Source organism: Oryctolagus cuniculus, chromosome 11 (assembly GCF_964237555.1).
Source record: "Oryctolagus cuniculus chromosome 11, mOryCun1.1, whole genome shotgun sequence".
Taxonomy (NCBI): Eukaryota; Metazoa; Chordata; class Mammalia; order Lagomorpha; family Leporidae; genus Oryctolagus; species Oryctolagus cuniculus.
Genome location: NC_091442.1, coordinates 72,906,647 through 72,925,132, shown reverse-complemented (window position 1 = coordinate 72,925,132; position 18,486 = coordinate 72,906,647). Strand labels below are relative to the sequence as shown.

General features: G+C 47.3%; 1 protein-coding gene across 2 annotated transcripts in view; it reads right to left on the bottom strand.

Annotated features, from left to right (window-relative positions):
• KCNMB4 (potassium calcium-activated channel subfamily M regulatory beta subunit 4) overlaps positions 1-10,866 on the bottom strand; it is an 80,060-nt gene extending 69,194 nt beyond the window's left edge. The window contains exon 1 of one of the 2 annotated variants that reach the window (XR_011380162.1): positions 9,043-10,866. Coding sequence is in view for 1 of the 2 variants with exons in the window: in XM_002711330.5 (XP_002711376.1) it covers positions 9,043-9,378 (336 nt within the window). In the remaining variant the exon portion in view is untranslated. The remainder of the gene's footprint in view (positions 1-9,042) is intronic. The other variant, XM_002711330.5, reaches the window with a different exon arrangement.
• Positions 10,867-18,486: the final 7,620 nt, after the last annotated feature.

Genomic DNA, 18,486 nt, shown 5'->3' with positions numbered 1-18,486 from the left:
AGAACTGTGAGACAACAGGTAAGGGTTCAAGTAGGTACATCGCTGCCACTCACACAGGAGCCCTGGATTGAGCTCCTAGGTCCTGGCTTCAGCTTTACCATCCCTGGCTATTGTGGGCATCTGGGGAGTGAACCAGAAGACGGAGGCTTTCTCTCTGTTTCTCAAATAAATAGTATAAATAAACAAAAATTAAAAGAATAGAAGATGGCATTACAACAACTCAAAAGTACAAATTTGTATACATTGATTTATGTGTCCTAGAGAATACCTAAGCATAGCATGAGGAACAGTCAGAAACATATGCAATATTAAAAACCATTCTGCTCGGTATTTTACTATGAGTAATTATGGTAACTGTAATATAAATGTACTTCTAATCTAGGAACTCAATGGAACATGAAATTCTGCTAAAGACTGAAAAAAAATGTAAACCCAAAAGATATAATACTTGACATCTTCATTCATAAATGAGTGCTAAAACATTTTAAATAAACAAAGTGTGTCAGCAACTCATCAAAGTGTTACAACTCTGAAACATTTGTGATCAAATAAGTGCATTTGTTCCTAAATTGTAACTAAAATACACTGTAACGCACAACTCTCTTGGTTTTGTTTCTGATTAGTTTCTCTGATACAGAAGTTTGGGGAACCTCACAAATAGAATCAAGATCCTCAAAAATGACATCCACAGAGGTTAAACCATAAGATGTATCTCAGTCAGACAGACCTGGCATCCTGCTGATTAGGTTAATTTTCTTTTTCTTTAAAGATTTATTTAGTTATGTGAAAGGCAGAGTTATATAGAGAGAGGGAGAGACAGAGAGAGGTCTTCCATCTACTGGTTCATTCCCCAGATGGCTGCAGCTGCCTGGGCTGGGCCAAGCTGAAGCCAGGAGCCAGGAGCCAGGAGCCAGGAGGTTTTTCCAGAGCTCCCACATGGGTGCAGGGGCCCCAAGCACTTGGGCCAGCTTCCACCGCTTTCCCAGGTGCATTAGCAGAGAACTGAATCGGAAGTGCAGCAGCCAGGACTCAAACCAATGTCCATATGGGACCCTGGCACCACAGTGCCAGCCCAAGATCAGGCTGTTTCTAATGAGATGTAATACAGAGGAAGTATTAACGTGTTTTTGTTTTGTTTTGTTTTGTTTGTTTGTTTTTTGTTTTGTTTTTTGTTTTTTTTTGTTGTTGTTGTTTTACAGGCAGAGTAGACAGTGAGAGAGTAAGAGTGAGAGAGAGAGAGAGAGAGAGAGAGAGAGAAAGGTCTTCCTTTTCCGTTGGTTCACCCTCCAATGGCCCCCGCGGCTGGCGTGCTGCGGCCGGCGCACGGCGCCTATCTGAAGGCAGGAGCCAGGTGCTTCTCCTGGTCTCCCATGGGGTGCAGGGCCCAAGAACTTGGGCCATCCTCCACTGCCTTCCTGGGCCACAGCAGAGAACTGGCCTGGAAGAGGGGCAACCGGGACAGAATCCGGTGCCCCGACCAGGACTAGAACCCGGTGTGCCGGCGCCGCTAGGCGGAGGATTAGCCTAGTGAGCCACAGCGCTGGCTATTAACGTGTTCTAATCGAGCCTTTAGACAAGCACATTAGTCAGCTATTCAAAAAACGTCCTTAGCTTTTGTCTAAGTTCCTACTGATGTTGTAACACAAACAGTATCATAAAACACCACAAACTGGGGGCGAGTGTTGAGCTTGGCAGTAAGGCACCACTTGGGAAGCTTGCATCCCATCTCAGAGTGCCTAGGTTTGAGTCCCGGCTTGGCCCTCAATTCCACCTTCTATTTTCTTGCCTTTTCCCAGTTGGGAAAAGAGGTGACCTGAATTCCTCGACTCATGGCCTTTTTCTGTATTCAAAGTTAGCAACAGCTGGCTGAGTCTTTCTCGGATCACGTAACTCTAACTGCCTCATCTGCCTCTGTCTTCCACATTCAAGGACCACTGTGAGGACAAAGAACCGACCCGGGTAAGTCAGGATCATCTCTATTTTAGCACCAAGTGGCTGGCAACTTTAGCTCCATTAGCAATCTCACTTCCGCTTTCCTTTTTATTTATTTATTTATTTTTAAAATAATTTTTAAAGATTTTTTTATTTATTTGACAGCAGAGTTAGACAGTGAGAGAGAGACAGAGAGAAAGGTCTTCCTTCCATTGGTTCACCTCGCAAATGGCCACAACAGACGGAGCTATGCTGATCCGAAGCCAGGAGCCAGGTACCTCTTCCTGGTCTCCCATGCGGATGCAGGGGCCCAAACACTTGGGCCATCCTTCACTGCTTTCCTGGGCCACAGCAGAGAGCTGGACTGGAAGAAGAGCAACCGGGACTAGAACCAGGTGCCCAGGTGTCACAGGTGGAGGATTAACCTAGTGCACCACGGTGCCGGCCCCACTTCCCCTTTCCTATGTACCACAAGCTTCCCATGTTCACCAACTCATGTCAGCTGTCAAGGGCTTCCCCCTGGAGGGTCCCAACCTACTCTCCTGCCTTAAACTCCAAGACTTCCCTCTAGGTGCCCTGTGTTCCAGATGCACCAGTCTACTTGCTGGCCCCCTGACATGCCCATACTAACCACAGCTCATAACTTTGCTTCCGGCATTTTCTCTTTCCTGATAATTTCTCTTTCCTCTCCTCCTTTGTTCATCATGAAGATGAAAATGTTACTCCGTGAGGCTTTCCCCTTGGATGCTCACACCATACTGTTGGTACCTCCCTACAGAACTTGATATGTGGCCTTGCTTGAGAGTTCTGTGTGTCCTTAGCTCCTTGGGGAAATCCTCACCCCTTGAGGGCAGAGGCTTGGGGGCTCACTTCAGGGTATCTCCCTAGGCATACGTAAAATAAACCCTTGCTTTGCCTCCACACCCCTCCCAGCCTCCTCTTCCCCTCGTGCTCCCCATTTGGTCTCCATGCACCCAGCTGTGCTGGCCCCAAACTTTGGCACCATCCTTGCCACCTTTCTCCCTCATCCTCACATCCAATCCACAGTGATTTTACCAATGCTACTCACTGATCTAAGCCATCACCACCTCACGCCTTTCCCGTGGGACTTCCTATCTCCAGCTTTCCCTTGGCACCTTTCACTCCACACAGACACACAAAAGCCATTATCAACTCAGTGGCCACAGGGGTAATTTACATCTTATAGTTTTTAAAGATTTATTTGAAAGTCAGAATTACAGAGAGAGAAAATGAGAGAGAGAGAGAGAGAAATCTTCCATCTGCTGGTTCACTCCCCAAATGGTGGAAATGGCCAGGGTTGGGCCAGGTCAAAGCCAGGAGCCAGGAGCTTCATCTGGGTCTCCCATGTGGGTGCAGGGGCCCAAGCACTTGAGCCATCCTCCGCTGCCTTCCCAGGTATATTAGCAGGGAGCTGGATCAGAAGTGGAACAGCCAGGACTCGAACTGGGGACCATATGGGATGCTGGCACTGCAGACAGCAGCCCAACCCACTGTGTCAAAGTGCCGCCCCATCTTCAAGTTTATAAAATTTTTTTATTTGTTTAAAAGGCAGAGAGATCATCAGCCAGCCAGACAGGAGATCTCTCATTTACTAATTCATTCCCCAAATGCCTGCAACAGCCAGGGATTGCCCAGGCCAAAGTTAGGAACCGGGAATTCAACTGAGGTCTCTCATGGGGGTGGCAGGACTGAAGTACTTGAACCATCACCGCTGCCTCCCAGGGTACACATTAGCAGGGAGCTAGAATCAGAAGCGGAACTAGGACTTGACCCCAGGAAGTCCAATACGGTATGGGGGCAAAACCACGGAATTCAAGCATAGTTTCTTCATAGCACGCATTTCCATGAATTATTGGAAGACTCCTTGCATCTGTTAAATAAACCAACTCTACTTTGTGCTCCTTTCCCTGCCGAAGCCTGTGGTTACAATAGATGCTAAGAAAGCACTTGCTCCACTGAATTTTATGGACATATTAAATATTATTTTACAACATGACAAGAAAAGTAACCTAGGAAAGCCACTTTGTGCATGGAGAAGAAAGCACGAAGTTAAAGGAGTGGTCCCAATTCACTTTAACCTTCGATGCTGCAGATCTGATAGGATGGTCCTCCGTAGAGTGTGAAGTGTATCAGCTTGAATACTTACTTCAGTGAAGAAGTTCAGAAATTATCCCCAGCAGGCCACACTGTCTACTGGGATAGGGGACCCCAGTGGGATGTGACAGATACCAAGAAGCCGCCTGCAAGCCACGAGGCCCAGTAGTTAGGGACATCCAGGTTCAGAGGACAGACTTAAGGCCTAGAGCCCTCTCTGGTCCCACCTAAGTTTTTCTTCTTTTCCATGCATTCCTCTCATTTTTAGAATACTGGTTTCTTAGAAACAGACTTCTATCCTTTGCTGCTAAGTTTTTATTATCAGAGGAAGGAAACTACAAATGAAAATAAAACATATTATTCTCTAATCATTCACTCTCTCTTGACCCATGTACAAGAGGGTGGTTCTAAAAATTCATCTCCTCTTTGCTATCTGATATACAGAGGGATGCAAAGACACATGTCTGAAAGTCTTTGAGTTCATTTCATTTAAACCACCCAGCTTTTCTACACTAACTTCAAACAATTATTTTCCTTCAGAATTTCTCTTAGCTCTCTTTTGACACAAACTCCCTATAAGGGAATTTCAACAAGTCTATGGAAAGTGGAATTAAAAGATATTTATTTTGGTACAAAAAAAAGTTGAAATACATGCATAGTTTTTTCATGATGCATATCTCTATAAAAAGATGTGTTTGTTTATTTGAAGGGCAGAGTTACAGAGAGAGGAAGAGACAGAGACATCACCCATCTAATGGTTTACTTCCCAAATGGCTGCAATGGCTGCGCCAGGACAAAGCCAGGAACCTGGAAATCCATCCAGGTCTCCCATGTGGGTGGCAGGGGCCCTAGCATGTAAGCCATCTTCCGCTGCTTTCCAGGCACATTAGCAGGCAACTGGATTGGAAGTGGAGCAACCACAACTCCAACAACAGTTTAACAAGCTTAACCAGCTGTGCCACAATGCCAGCCCCTCTTCTGCAGAACTTCAAATTTTTGGTACCAAAATAAATATCTTTTAATTCTACTTTTCAGAAATTTCTTGAAGCACACACATATATACCCATAACACCTTTTAACTTGAAAACATAAATATTAATCATAGTGAAACCTTTTTGGTTCAGATGTTGCTCCTCTTGGGTATTAGATGAGTACATTTTCTAAGACAGTGATTTTCAACTCTACACTTTAGAATCACTGGGAGAACTTTGAAAGAATACCAATGCCCAGGTCCCACCCAAGACCAAATTAGAATCTCTGGGTGTTGGGCCCAGGCATAAAATTCCTTTTGGGGGGCTGGTACTGTGGTGAAGTGGGTAAAGCCACTGTCTGCAGTGATGTCATTCCATATGGATGCCAGTTCGGATCCCGGCTGCTCCACTTCCAATCACGCTCTCTGCTGTGGCCTAGGAAAGCAGTGGAGGATAGGCCAAGTCCTTGGGCCCCTGCACCTGTGTGGGAGACCCAGAAGAAGCTTCTTTCTCCTGGCTTTGGATCAGCTTAGCTCTGGTCATTGCAGCCATCCAGGGAGTGAACCATCGGATGGAAGACCTCCCTCTCCCTCTCTCTGCCTCTGCCTCTGCCTCTCTGTAACTCTGCTTTTCAGATAAATAAATCTTTTTTTTTTTTTTTTTTTTTTTTTTTTGACAGGCAGAGTGGACAGTGAGAGAGAGAGACAGAGAGAAAGGTCTTGCTTTGCCGTTGGTTCACCCTCCAATGGCCGCCGCGGCTTTTCCTGGTCTCCCATGGGGTGCAGGGCCCAAGCACCTGGGCCATCCTCCACTGCACTCCCTGGCCACAGCAGAGGGCTGGCCTGGAAGAGGGGCAACCAGGACAGAATCCGGCGCCCCGACCGGGACTAGAACCCGGTGTGCCGGCGTAAATAAATCTTTTTTAAAAATTCCTTTTGGAAGTTTCTCAGGACGGGGAGGGTTCGTGGTACAGCAGGTTAAGCCACTGCTTGGTCCACTCACATCCCATTTCAGAGTGCCTAGGATTGAGTCCCTCCTCCACTTCCAAACCAGCTTCCTTCTACTGTGTAGTCTGGTAAGGCAGCAGATGATGGCTTAAGGACTTGGATCCGTTCCACACATGTAACAGACCCAGACTGTGTTCTGGGCTCCTGGCTTTGGCCTGGCACAGCCCTGGCTGTTGGGGGTATTTGGGGATTGAACCATCAAATAGAAGATCTCTGTCTCTCTGCCTTTCAAATAGATGTTTAAGCAAAAACTTTCTCAGGTGATTCTAATGTGCAGCCATAGCTGAGCAGCAGGGGTATTAGCAAGCACAAGTGTGAGTCATCAAGAGAGGTGCTGGGAGTAGGAGCGAAAAGGGAGTTGGCCCCAAATTCAGATTTTGGAATGGCCAATTCCCAGAGCAGGCCATCTCCCTGGGGTTAATCAGCTGACTTAAAAACTAGGAGCAGATACAGTGGTTACTTTAGACAATAAGGACAAGAGTCAACACACAATCACATAAATCAAATAGGAGTAAAAGAGTTTTTTGAGAAGTTGTTAGTCAAAGATGAAACGTATTCACGGTATCTTCTTTAGCACTCTATGGCCTAAGAAGGTGTATATGTGTAATATTCTTTCCCCTTCCATGCTTTCTACTGTGATTAATGCAGCAAACTCAGAGGAGAGGGAAAAGTCCTTGTTCTGTTCTTCTAAAAAGTGATTTTCTAAATGGTTGCTTGTTCTGGTGGGTCATGAAGAAGAGAGGGTTGAAGGTGCTTGGGATTCAAGACAATGGGTGAGAAACCTACGCTACCAATAAACATTTAAGGTAAAGCAAAAACAAAACCAAAAAACATGCAGGCAGCAAAAATGCAACAGGACTGGGATATGGGCATTGTCTAACGGCAAGAGCACTGCCTATGCACTTGATTCTGGCACAATATTTTGGTTACATCCAATTTTTCCATCACCATATTGCTTAAGAGAATTTCCAAATGAGCATTTAATCAGTCAAAGCAGGAAACATAATCATCATCTGGAGAGAGAGACACACACAGGTTTGGCAGAGGAGACCGTGGTTGCCTGGGATGCTGTCCATCACTTTATGGCTCCTAAATACATCTTTCTCCACTTCTGTCCATGCTTGAATATTCTATCGGGTGTTATTTTATTCAGGTACTTCTTCTAAAACAGCTGTTAGCCAAGATCTGGACTGGCACTGGGAAGACAAACCTTATCTTGGGGTGCGCTGGTGGTGAGGGCAGGCAGGGGAGAATATCTTAGTATTACACAGCGCACAGTGACCACTTAGAAGGGATTTAAAGATCAGTGTTGCAGTAATTCTAATTCACGACTTCTGCCAGATCCTGCAAAACGGCCTGGAAATCGTGCCGCCGTCTTCTGGTGGGAAATTCTACTCTGTCAAGGTCTTGGTTAGATATTAGCCATTTATCTGCATATTAATATTCTACTGACGAGTGCCTGAGCCACTGTCTTGAAATATTTAGCAATACTTCCCCAACTATCATAACTCCTCAGTGATGAACTATCGTAGAATGTCTACCTCATGACTACCTCGGGGGACTTCTCTTTGATATTACTCATTGCACCCTGGAAATGCAATGTCTCGAACACCCTGAGATTGCTTTTGAAATTCCCGAGCGTGAGGCAGACCGGCTTGCAGACCCTGCTGCATCTTCACATCTGCACTCTAAAGTCTTACTCCTCTACTCCCCGCTAGTCTATGAGCATTACCTACATTTCTAGGGTGAATGAATCCTCAGTTGTTAGCAAGAACATTTTTTTTTACCAAGATGTGTCATATTTTTAAAAAGTTTTTGACTTTCCAATTTCAAGAATTCACTATTGAGGAGACAAACCCACGAGTTTTGCTGCAGAACTACAGAAAGCTTATTTTTAATAATAATAATAATAATACAGAATTTTTTTCCTTTCGGCTAAGTCCTTTGGATTAATACAAATATTGACATTCAGTAGAAAGTTTTCCTGCAAACACAGGATTCATCTCCCTTAGGGCTGTTTCCCTCAAGCACAGCACTCATAAAGAGGAAAGCTGTCGACAACTTTTACAAAGAGGCACCCCTGACTTTGATACTCAACACAGACAGCAGGAAGCGAGCAGAGGGAAGACGAAAGGAAACCTTTGCAGAAGCAGGTGCGCTACAAAGCTCAATTAGTTCACAGGCTGAGGACGCTGCTTTTTATAAGCGGCTTTTCACATTCTTCTCCACCGGGAACAGCTTTCTGAGTCTCCCTCTCTGCTCTCCACGCCGCGAGTCCGAACCAGGTCTCATTTCTTTCTCTTCTGTTCTGGCTCGTGAGAAGGCAACTTGTCAGGGGAGGGCTATCGGGCAATGTCACCGCAGGTTTTCTACTTTCGGTGTTTCCCGATTCTCCAGAGCGCTCCCAGTAAATGCCCCGCACACTAGGGTCTCTCTATGAACCCGTCTGAGAGTCGATTTCAGGCCCGTTAGGGGCTGCGTGTAGCCGCCGGAGTGCACCTACGCAGAATTCCGCCTTTGATCTCAGGTCGTTTGTCCACCCCCGAATGGACCCCCGGTTAAAACTGCCCGCAGAGTGGAACAAAGCCAGTTATCCGCTAACAACTTCCCAGGGGGTGGACCGACGCCCGCGACCCTCCCAGGAGGTCATTGCCCAGGAACGGCCAGGGCGCCGGCGGCGGCGGCGCGTCCCCGCTAACCCACTGGCTGTCGACGGAGGGAAAAGTTAACTTTCTCGGCTCCCCGCCTGTCTCCTAAGCCCGTGGCGTGGACGCCGGACCCGCTCTGGGCGCGAGGCCTCAAAACCCCAGAACCGGCAAGACAGGTGCGGAGGGCGCGCCGCGGAGCACGAACGCACCTGCAGGAGGGCCCCGCGCCGGGGGCTCCGGGTTTGAGGTCAGCCTGCGGTGTGACGCGCGGTCTCCTCCCACCCCGCGCGGGCGCTCCAACGCCGAGGCCGCCACCCACCCTCCGGAGCCCCGCAGGCGGCAGGCGTCGTTCGCGCGGGGCGTCCTTACCTTGGGGTTGGTCAGGAGCTGGTGCTCGTCGCTGTGCAGCAGCGCCCTGGAGTTGGACTCGGAGTTGTTCACGTAGACCTGGACGCAGGGGTACTGCGAGGTGCCCCTGCAGTCGGCGCCACAGGTGAACGTGCACTCGAACACCTCGCCGATCTGCTGCACCGACAGCACCGTGCAGTTGGCCGCCGTGGCTTGCAGATCCTGCAGCGCGGGACTGAGCCAGCAGAAGCCGAAGATGAAGAGCGACACGACGCCCGAGATGATGAGAAACAAGCCGAGCCGGATGCTCTTGTCCTCGGCTTCCGTGTACTCGTAAGCCACCCGGAGCTTCGCCATCGCCCCCCACTCTCGGCGGCTGGCGCGCTCCCCCCGCCCCCTCCCGCCCCCGGCGCCCAGCCCGACTGCCTCGGGCGGGAGGAGCCGCCGCCGCCGCCGCCGCCGCGCGACAGCAGGGGAGTGGGCGGCGAGGGGGAGCGCGCGAGAACAAAGGGGCCGAGCCCGGCGACGCCCCCGGCGGCGGCGGCGGCGGCGGCAGCCCCCCCCCCCCGCCCCGCGCGCCCCCAGCCGCCGCGCCGGCTCGGCGGAGCAGCCGCCGCTTCAGAGCCGCCTGCACCCTCGGGCGCGGGGAGCGCACGGACCGCTCCAGCCTCCAGCGCCCCCTGCCAGCCTCCACGCCCGCGCTCTCCCCGCCTCCCCCACCCCGCCTCCTCCCGCCGAGCGTCTCCCGGTCTCCATGGCCCGCTGGCCGCTGCTGCGCGCACCCGCCGGGCAGCGGCCGCCACGGTCCGAACGGCTGGGCAGGGGCGAGCCCCAGGGCTCCCCCCGGTGCGGGAGGCTGCTCCGCCCCTCCGCCGCCGCCGCCGCCCGGAGCCCTCGGGCCCCGCCCCGCCCCGCCCCGGTGCGTCCCCGGCGGGCGAGGGGGCGAGCGCGCACCGGGGACGGCGACGGCGGGTGTTCCGAGGCCGCGCTGAATCCCGCCGGAGAGATGTCCGAGTTGAGGATTTGGGATCAAAACAGCTTAACCGGGGTGAAAGTTTAAAAGAAAAAAAAATGGGAAAACAGAGGGGAAGGGGGAAGAGCCAGTGGAGCGGCGGGAATCTTGAACTGCACACGCGGATTGGCCGGTCGCCTGGCAGCTGGCGCCCGGGGAAGCGGGCAGGGGTGGCCGGGCCGAGCGCACCGACGTGGAAGCCCACGGGCGAGCGGAGGTCCTGGCTAGGGAGGGCAGGGGCTGGCGGCGCGGCGAGGAGTGTGGCCCGGCTGCGCCCACGCTGCCGCCCCCCGGGTCCCTGCGAGCGCGGGCACCGCTCCGTCCCGGCATTCGGCGCAGGCCCGCATCCCCGGCGCGGACGGCGAGATCGGACCGGCACAGACGCAGGCAGGTGGAGTCTGCTGTGGAGGCATCGCGCGGGGCGCCGGCGAGACGGGCGAAACTTGCTTCCGGGGCCTCGACCGAACCTCGCGGCAGCAGGGTCCGCCTCGTGAGATTTGTCCTCCTGGCTGGGGCTGGCTGAAGAGGGTCCGAAGGAAACGGGGCGTGAGGCGGGCAGGCGAAGAGACGCCGCTGCCCCGATCAGCACCGCCCCCTGGCTTCGCAGCTCCCGAGGACAGACCCCTTCGGCGGTTTCCCCGCTCGGGAGCCTCGCCGCCCGGGGGCCCTGCAGTGGCCCGCGGTTCCTCATGAGCTTCCCAGGATCGCTGCGCACACCCGCCTGGGCCAGGTACCGCTCCTCCGGGCTCTGTGCTCTCCCAGCTCTTCCCGCGGCTCCCTGCACCCCCACCCCGCCGGTGCACCGTCAGGCTCAAGTCCTTGTTTTTGTTCCAACATTGCCTTTTCTCAAACCGTACTTCTATCAAACTTGACTACTACTACATCTTGAAATTATCATCAAGATGCTCACTTCGTGGCAAAGCATACATAAGTGTATTTTTTTTTGTTGTGTTTTGCAAGTCCCAGATGAGCAAAAACTAAATTGTGCTCCTGATGAAGACGTGGGGCTCTTGTCTTCTCTGTCCTGGGCTTCAGATGTTGCTTAACTGGTATCGCGTACCTTTCGCCTGCGGTTCTGCTCAAGTACCGTTCCTTTCTGTCTTTATGTGAGAGGCAATGCGGATTTCCAAGCAGTGGACACATCAACTTGAGTTGCTGGGAGACCCTGCTTTTTGTTTTCTTTCGTTTGTTTTTTTGTTTTTCAAGAAGATGACTGGGTTAGGAAAACGTCGAACTGAGGAAGACGCTTTGTACTTTGCTACCGTCCCGTTTTTACCCAGTGACTGCCATCATTCCCAGCCTTTTCTGTTGGTGCGAGACCAATGTGCGTAATTTCAGTAGCTGAAAGCAAAGTGAGTTGCTAGTTAGAACAGCTTACCCCGTGGTCACAGGCTTCACCCTGCGGCAGCAAAGCAAAGCCCCCTCACAGACTCCAGGCAGCTATTGCAGCTGGGGTTGCACAGGGGCGGAACCTGAGCCAGGAATTCATTCCCATTCTTGCTCATGGATGGGGGAGGGGCCTAGAACTACTTGAAGGAGTATTATTGAGTTTTCAGTGATTTCAGAGCTTAAAGTGTTCTGTCTCAAAATTCTTCTCAGATGCTCTTCCAAGACTAGGAACATCAGAAAATCAGAAAATTCATTTGCAGTTTAACGTAAGTTCTTTAGAACCATTGAATCAATTTGTTTGTAGTTTGGCATGTAATCATTTCTTTACAATTATTTGAAGAAACGAGTGCTACCCGGCCTTCTGTTCTTTAAACATTTACTTTCCTCCTATTTTAAATTAGTTCACTTCTCAAACATATCAAAAGATTTCACAAATGTGATCAATTTATTTTACCCTTAATGGAACTGAGTGCTTATTAGTTTCCTTTACTTAAAAAGTTTTTTTGAAAGGGTTAGAGAGAGAGGGAGGAAAAGGGGCCAGCGGTGTGGCATAAGGGATAAAGCCGCCTTTGACAGTGCCAACTTCTCATATGGGCTCCAGTTCTAGTCCTGGCTGCTCCACTTCCGATCCAGCTCTGCTATGGCCTGGGAAAGCAGCAGCAGATCAGCAAAGATGGCCCAAGTCCCTGGGCCCCTGCACCCCCGTGGGAGACCCAGAAGAAGCTCTTGGCTCCTGGCTTCGGATTGGCACAGCTCCGGCCATTGCGGCCATCTGAGGAGTGAACCAGCGGATGGAAGACCTCTCTCTCTCTCTCTCTCTCTCTCTCTCTCTCTCTCTGCTTTCCTTCTCTCTGTGTGTAACTCTGACTTTCAAGTAAATAAATCTTTAAAAAAAAGAGAGAGCGAGAGAGGGAGAAAGATTGTCCATCCACTGGTTCACTCCCTAGATAGCCTGAAAGGCCTGGGCTGGGCTAGGCCGAAGCCAGGAGCTGGGAACTTCTTCCAGGTCTCCTGCATGGGTACAGGGGCCCAAGCACTGGGCATCCTCTTCTGCTTTCCCAGGTGCTGTAGCAGGGAGCTGGATCAAAAGTGGAGCAGGCGGGACTGGAACTAGCTCCCATATGGGAGGCTGGCATCCCAGACAGCAGCTTAACCTGCTGTGCCACAATGCTGGCCCCAGTTTCATTTACTTGAAGTGAGGCTGTCTTCCCACATTCAAGCACGACTGGCTATGTCCACCCCTCAATTTCAGAGTGGGTCACCATTGATTCTCTGGTCAGAATGGTGGTAGAACCCCAGAGACCTCAGAAGTGCTGAGCTCCTGAGGCTGCTGAGCACCTGCTGATCCCTGGAGGGCAAAGAAAAAGCAGCTAATTCTCTGAATGCTGTTCCACCAGTTACAATATAACACCAAAAACACTCGAACCAGACTGACATTTGACGGACATCACTGTCTGCAGCCTTTTTCAGGAGACTCACAGCTTGATGAAATCCCACCTAAAAGGAAAATAAAATCGATACAAACACAGACATTAAAGCCACTCTCATTTATAATTTATTTTCATGATCAATATTCTTAAAAAAACCCTGTGGCAGATGTTAACAGTTGGAAAACACAATTTAATATGTACATATAGTTTTATGAAGAGTCTGAAAAAGTGTAAGGAGAGCTTTTATAAACTTTAAAACTTGGCACATTTTGAATTTTTTTGATAATAAAATTTTAAATACTTAGATGGCTAAAATACAAAAGTGAGAAAATTAATATTATAGACTTTTTCATTAAATTCATTCTTTGTGTTAAGTTTTAAACACTCGCACCTTGGATAATTAGGTAAGAATAAACATAATGAAAGTATCTACACTAGAAATTTTTTTTTGGTTTAGCAAAAAATTGTACGTTTTGTTAATGTTACAGAAAATGGACTTTCCTTTTTATTTGGTCTTCAAACTGAAAGTTACACTTTCAACTTTACCAAAGTTTAGTTCACTGATAACAAGAAATTAACTTTCTTGCCATGCTGTATTGTGAATATTATATATATTCACCATATATATACATTATATATATATTCGTCCATCCACTGGTTCACTCCCTAGACAGCCTGAAAGGCCTGGGCTGGGCTAGGCCAAAGCCAGCAATTTTAAGTTCAAATGAATTTCCTTTGTGACTACCATTGTTTTGGATTATTATTTTTTCCTGCCCAAAAGTTCATGTATACTAAGCATGTAATTATTACTGGAAACATTACTTATTATACTTCTAGGTATTTATAATCATTTATTACAACAGGAAGGGATCTTAATTATCGCTGAACTCAACATTAATGAAGAAGCTCCCAGACTTTGCATTTTGTTTGAAATAGTACTAGTTCAAATTTATGTTTGTATACAGACTTTATGTTTTCAATAGAGGAAAACACAAAACACAGATGATCACTTCCTACTAGTGGGTTGTCAGTATCATACTAGTAGGACTTCCTGGAGTTCCTAAATCCTCACCACCTGTTACTCTTTCCCATTACTGAAGTGAAATTCTGTAAGAGATACACAAACATCTATATGGTAAAAGGGATAGAAGCCAGGGGGACATTGATCCCTTTTAATAGTGAATAGTTTGACAAGAAGGAAACAATTCATGTTACATTGTTTCCTCTTCTTCCACAGGAAAGGGTTGGACTAAAATCTCCTCAACCTTCTAGGATCTACTTCCAATTTGATCTTGTTCTTGTCATGTCCTTCAAAAATTTTAGTATTGCTATGTGACAGTATCTAATGAAGTTAAAAAATCTTTTCAAATGATTCTGGAATTCTTAGCATTATGGTTAACAGGGAGAGCACCTGTCTTGGGAGAAATGGACCTACACCTCTGAGCACACATTATAAACTACGTTATTTACAAATGTCCTAATTTAATCTTCCAACATTAAGAAGGAACAAAATTCAGAGATTAATTTTTTCAAGGCTTCACACATACTTAGTCCTGTTATAAGGTTCATTATTTTTCTACTATGCTACCTCTTAAGAAATTTCTGTATTAAAGTAAAAAACAGAAGTGTAGGTAATGCCAAAAGCTTTACAAATGGATTTAAGTGTGTTTACATCCTCAAATCAAAATCCCTATAGTGAAACCTATGAAGGGTACAGCGATTAGATGATGAAGTTAAAGACTTAATTTCATCCGTCTGTTTAATTTTACTCTGAATCACATGTCTTAAAATAGCTCTGGGAGCCTGCGCTGTGGCACCCGCATCCTATATGGACACCAGTTCATGTCCCAGATGCTCCACTTCTAATCCAGGTCCCTGCTAATGTGCCTGGGAAAGCAGCAGCAGATGGCCCAATGCTTTGGGCCCCTGCACCCCCTTGAGACCTGGAAGCAGCTCCTGGCTCCTGGCTTTGAACCATCCCAGCTCTGGCTGTTGCAGCAGCCAATTGGGGGTGTGAACCTGCGGATGGAAGATGTCTCTCCCTAACTCTGCCTTTCAAATAAATCAATCTTAAAACACACACACACAAACACCACCCAGGCTTAAAAATAGCTCTTTTTCAGTCGTACAGCATAGTACTATTTTACATAAGACAAGCAGGTTGTGTAGTACTTAGGTTTCTAGTGGCTGGTTAGATACTCAAGCTAGACAAATTAGAAATAAATATGGCTAACAACTAGATGTTAACAAGTCACTAAATGATTTTATGGAGGAAGGAAACCCTATCCTGTTCATGAAGGGAATCAACTGAAAGGTCTAACAGCTTACCTTACTTTTGTTGGGACATGTCCATGATGGAAAAGTCCTAATACACATGATTTTTAGATTTTTATGAAATTATGAAGCAGTACTTATTGAAATCAAAATCTAGCTTGCTGTGATATTCACAGAAAAATATTTATTTGGCATTTATTCTGCCCTATGTTGTTAGCATAAAGGTACTTGTAAGGACAGATGACTCTACTTCAGATGTGGGAAGACAGCAATCACAAAGGCCTACCAACCCTCTTCTTAAACTCACCTTCCCGGGCCTGACGCTGTGGCTCACTTGGCTAATCCTCCGCCTGTGGTGCTGGTATCCCATATGGGCACCGGGTTCTAGTCCCAGTTGCTCCTCTTCCAGTCCAGCTCTCTGCTATGGCCCGGGAAGGCAGTGGAGGATGGCCCAAGTGCTTGGGCCCTGCACCCGCATGGGAAACCAGGAGGAAGGACCTGGCTCCTGGCTTCAGATCGGCACAGCGCCGGCCGCAGCAGCCATTTGCGGGGTGAACCAACGGAAGGAAGACCTCTCTGTCTCTCTCTCTCACTGTAACTCTACCTGTCAAATAAATAAATAAATATCTTAAAAAAAAAAAAAACAAACTCACCTTCCCATTTCTTCAGTATTCTCTTTTGCTTGGCTTTGGGAAACTGAAGTCTTACTCCTATCCCCTCCCCACCAAAAGTTAAGAAAAATAGGCAATTCCAAGTAGGGAAGAATACTCAACTTCATTCTCTAAAAGTCTGCACTTTTCTTTTCCATGCTATCCAATTTACAAACGATTCTAGGATAATGGATTTTGTTGTCTATTAACAATGTTATTGGAAATGCATAGAGAAGTCCAGGAAATTATTTTGGCTCTCTTTCATTACAGAGAATCTGGATTCCAAACAGTGATATGCAAGTCAACAATATAATTTTCTAAGGTTTATTTTATATTTGAAAAGCAGAATGACAGAGTGGGAGACAAAGAAATACTCCATCTGCTGCTTCGCTCACCATATGACCACAATGGCCAGGGCTGGACCAGGTGGAAGCCAGGAGCCTGGAACTCCATCTGGGTATCCTACGTGGGTGGCAGGGGCCCAGGGTCTTGGGCTATCTTCTGCTGCTTTCCCAGACACATTAGCAGGGAGCTAGATCCAAAGCAGGGTAGCAGGGACTCAAGCCAGCAGTCTTAGGGTATGCCAACATTACAAGCAGCAGTTTAACCCGCTGTGCCACAATGCAGGCCCCATTCAAATTTTAGATCTATTAAATTACTGAAAGTGAACTGAAAACAGTACGAGGCACCAGCACTTGGCGTTAAGCTGTTAAGACACTGGTTGAAACACCCACATACCATACCACAGTGCCTGGATCTGAGTTCCAGGGCTCAACTCAGGGTTTCAGTTTTGTGCTAATGCACACCCTAGGAGACAGTGGTGGATGGCTCATGTACTGGGGTCTCTGTCATCCAAGTGGGAGACCTGGGTTGAGTTCTGGCCCTGACGGGCTGTCACAAACATTTAGGAAGGGAACCAGTGGAAGGGAGCTCTGTCTCTACAAAAACAAAAAAGTTAAAAATTTACACCAAATTTTATATTTAAAAAGAAATCTAGAAATCACATTTTGGAGCAGAGTAACATGACTTACATTTTTGAAAACCAAAGTGTAATTTTTATGAAATAAAATAACATATTTGAAGAATTTGAATCATTTGAGTAGGTTACTTAAAGCATCCAAAATAATGTCTTTAAAGAAAAATACTTAACTCAAAAGACAGCCCATTTTGATGTACTGTTATACATGTGGTAATTAAAACTGCATCTTAAAATAAATGTTCAGTATGTAACAGATTTAAAGGTAGCTTTGAAACATTCTGGCTGCCCCAAATCTTTATTTTTATACACAAGACGAAACTATTTATGTCATTCCTTCATGTAATGTTTTCTCATCAAGATGTATAATTTTGAAGACTAAAGGTTTAAGAAGTTTTTCCATTACATGAATATCATGAGGCCTGATTCTAAAAAGAACCGAGCAAACCCAGCCATTTGTGGACATTATATCACCCTTGAAATTAGAGGCATTGCATTTAAAATGCTTGAAGAATTCTCATATGTTATTACCAAAAGTATCTTTAGTGGGCACCAGACTGGCCTGAAGAAAGTCGTTTATCCTAACTTCAAAAAATTAAATTACATGAAAGCAGGCATTAGGCTAGCAGTTGAGATATCATGTTCCACATCTGAGTGCCTGGGCTCTCAGTTCCTGGTTCTAGCTCCTCACTTCAGCTTCCATCCATTGCAGCCCCTGGCTCAAAGAACTGTGTTCCTGCCACATAACTGGGAGACCTGGGTTGAGTTCCCGGCTCCTTGCGTGGCTCCCCACCTCTGGACTGTACATTTGAGGAGTGAACCAACAGATGGGAGCTTTCTTTCAAATAAACTTTTAAAAAATTAAATGGTGCGAGGAAAATGTCCCTAAGGCCAAAAGCAACTAATGTAAAATACCAAAACATTACCTTTCAGGAAATGTTTATGCAAATGACACCAGCTCTGATTCACAGTGAAGAACTACTTGTTTTCTTCAGTAAATTTTCTCAAGGGATGAAGATAACACTTTGGGGCCAACAAAATCAATTTCACTTCTCCTAACCAACAAGACCCCAAAACATTTGTGGTATGATAGGTACCCATCTGGCCTTGGAAATGAAAACTAAGATAAATCTCAAGAACAAAAAATGAGAAGTACATTTGGCCAGGCAGTTGGGATGCCAGTGTCCCACATTGGAATATTTCTGTTCCAGAAAATAGTTGAGGTAAAAGAATCTTTGCTGTTTTGTACTTGAGGGAATGAATTCAGCTTTCCTCCTGTTCTGCTAATAAATGATTGTAATAGGGTCTCTGCACTACAACACTGGGTACAGAAAAAAGTAAATGAATGCCTTAGACACATAGGGATTACCCCAAGATGATTTTAGTGGAATTTCACCAGAAGCTCATTCTAGTTAGCACTTGTACAGTAGGCAAAGTGAAGTGTCTTTCAGTATGGCTGGTGGGTCCCTAACTTCAGAAATTACTTGTAGCACTTGCTGAACTAACACGTTCCTGGCCTCTCCTTAAACATTCAAAAATCCACATTTGAAAATGAGACCTAAGGGGCTGACGCTGTGGCACAGTGGGTTAAAACCTTGGCCTGAAGCACCAGCATCCCATATGGGTGCTGGTTCTAGTCCTGGCTGCCCCTCTTCTGATCCAGCTGTCTGCTATGGCCTGGGAAAGCAGTTGAAGATGGCCCAGGTCCTTGGGCCCCTGCACCCACGTTGGAGA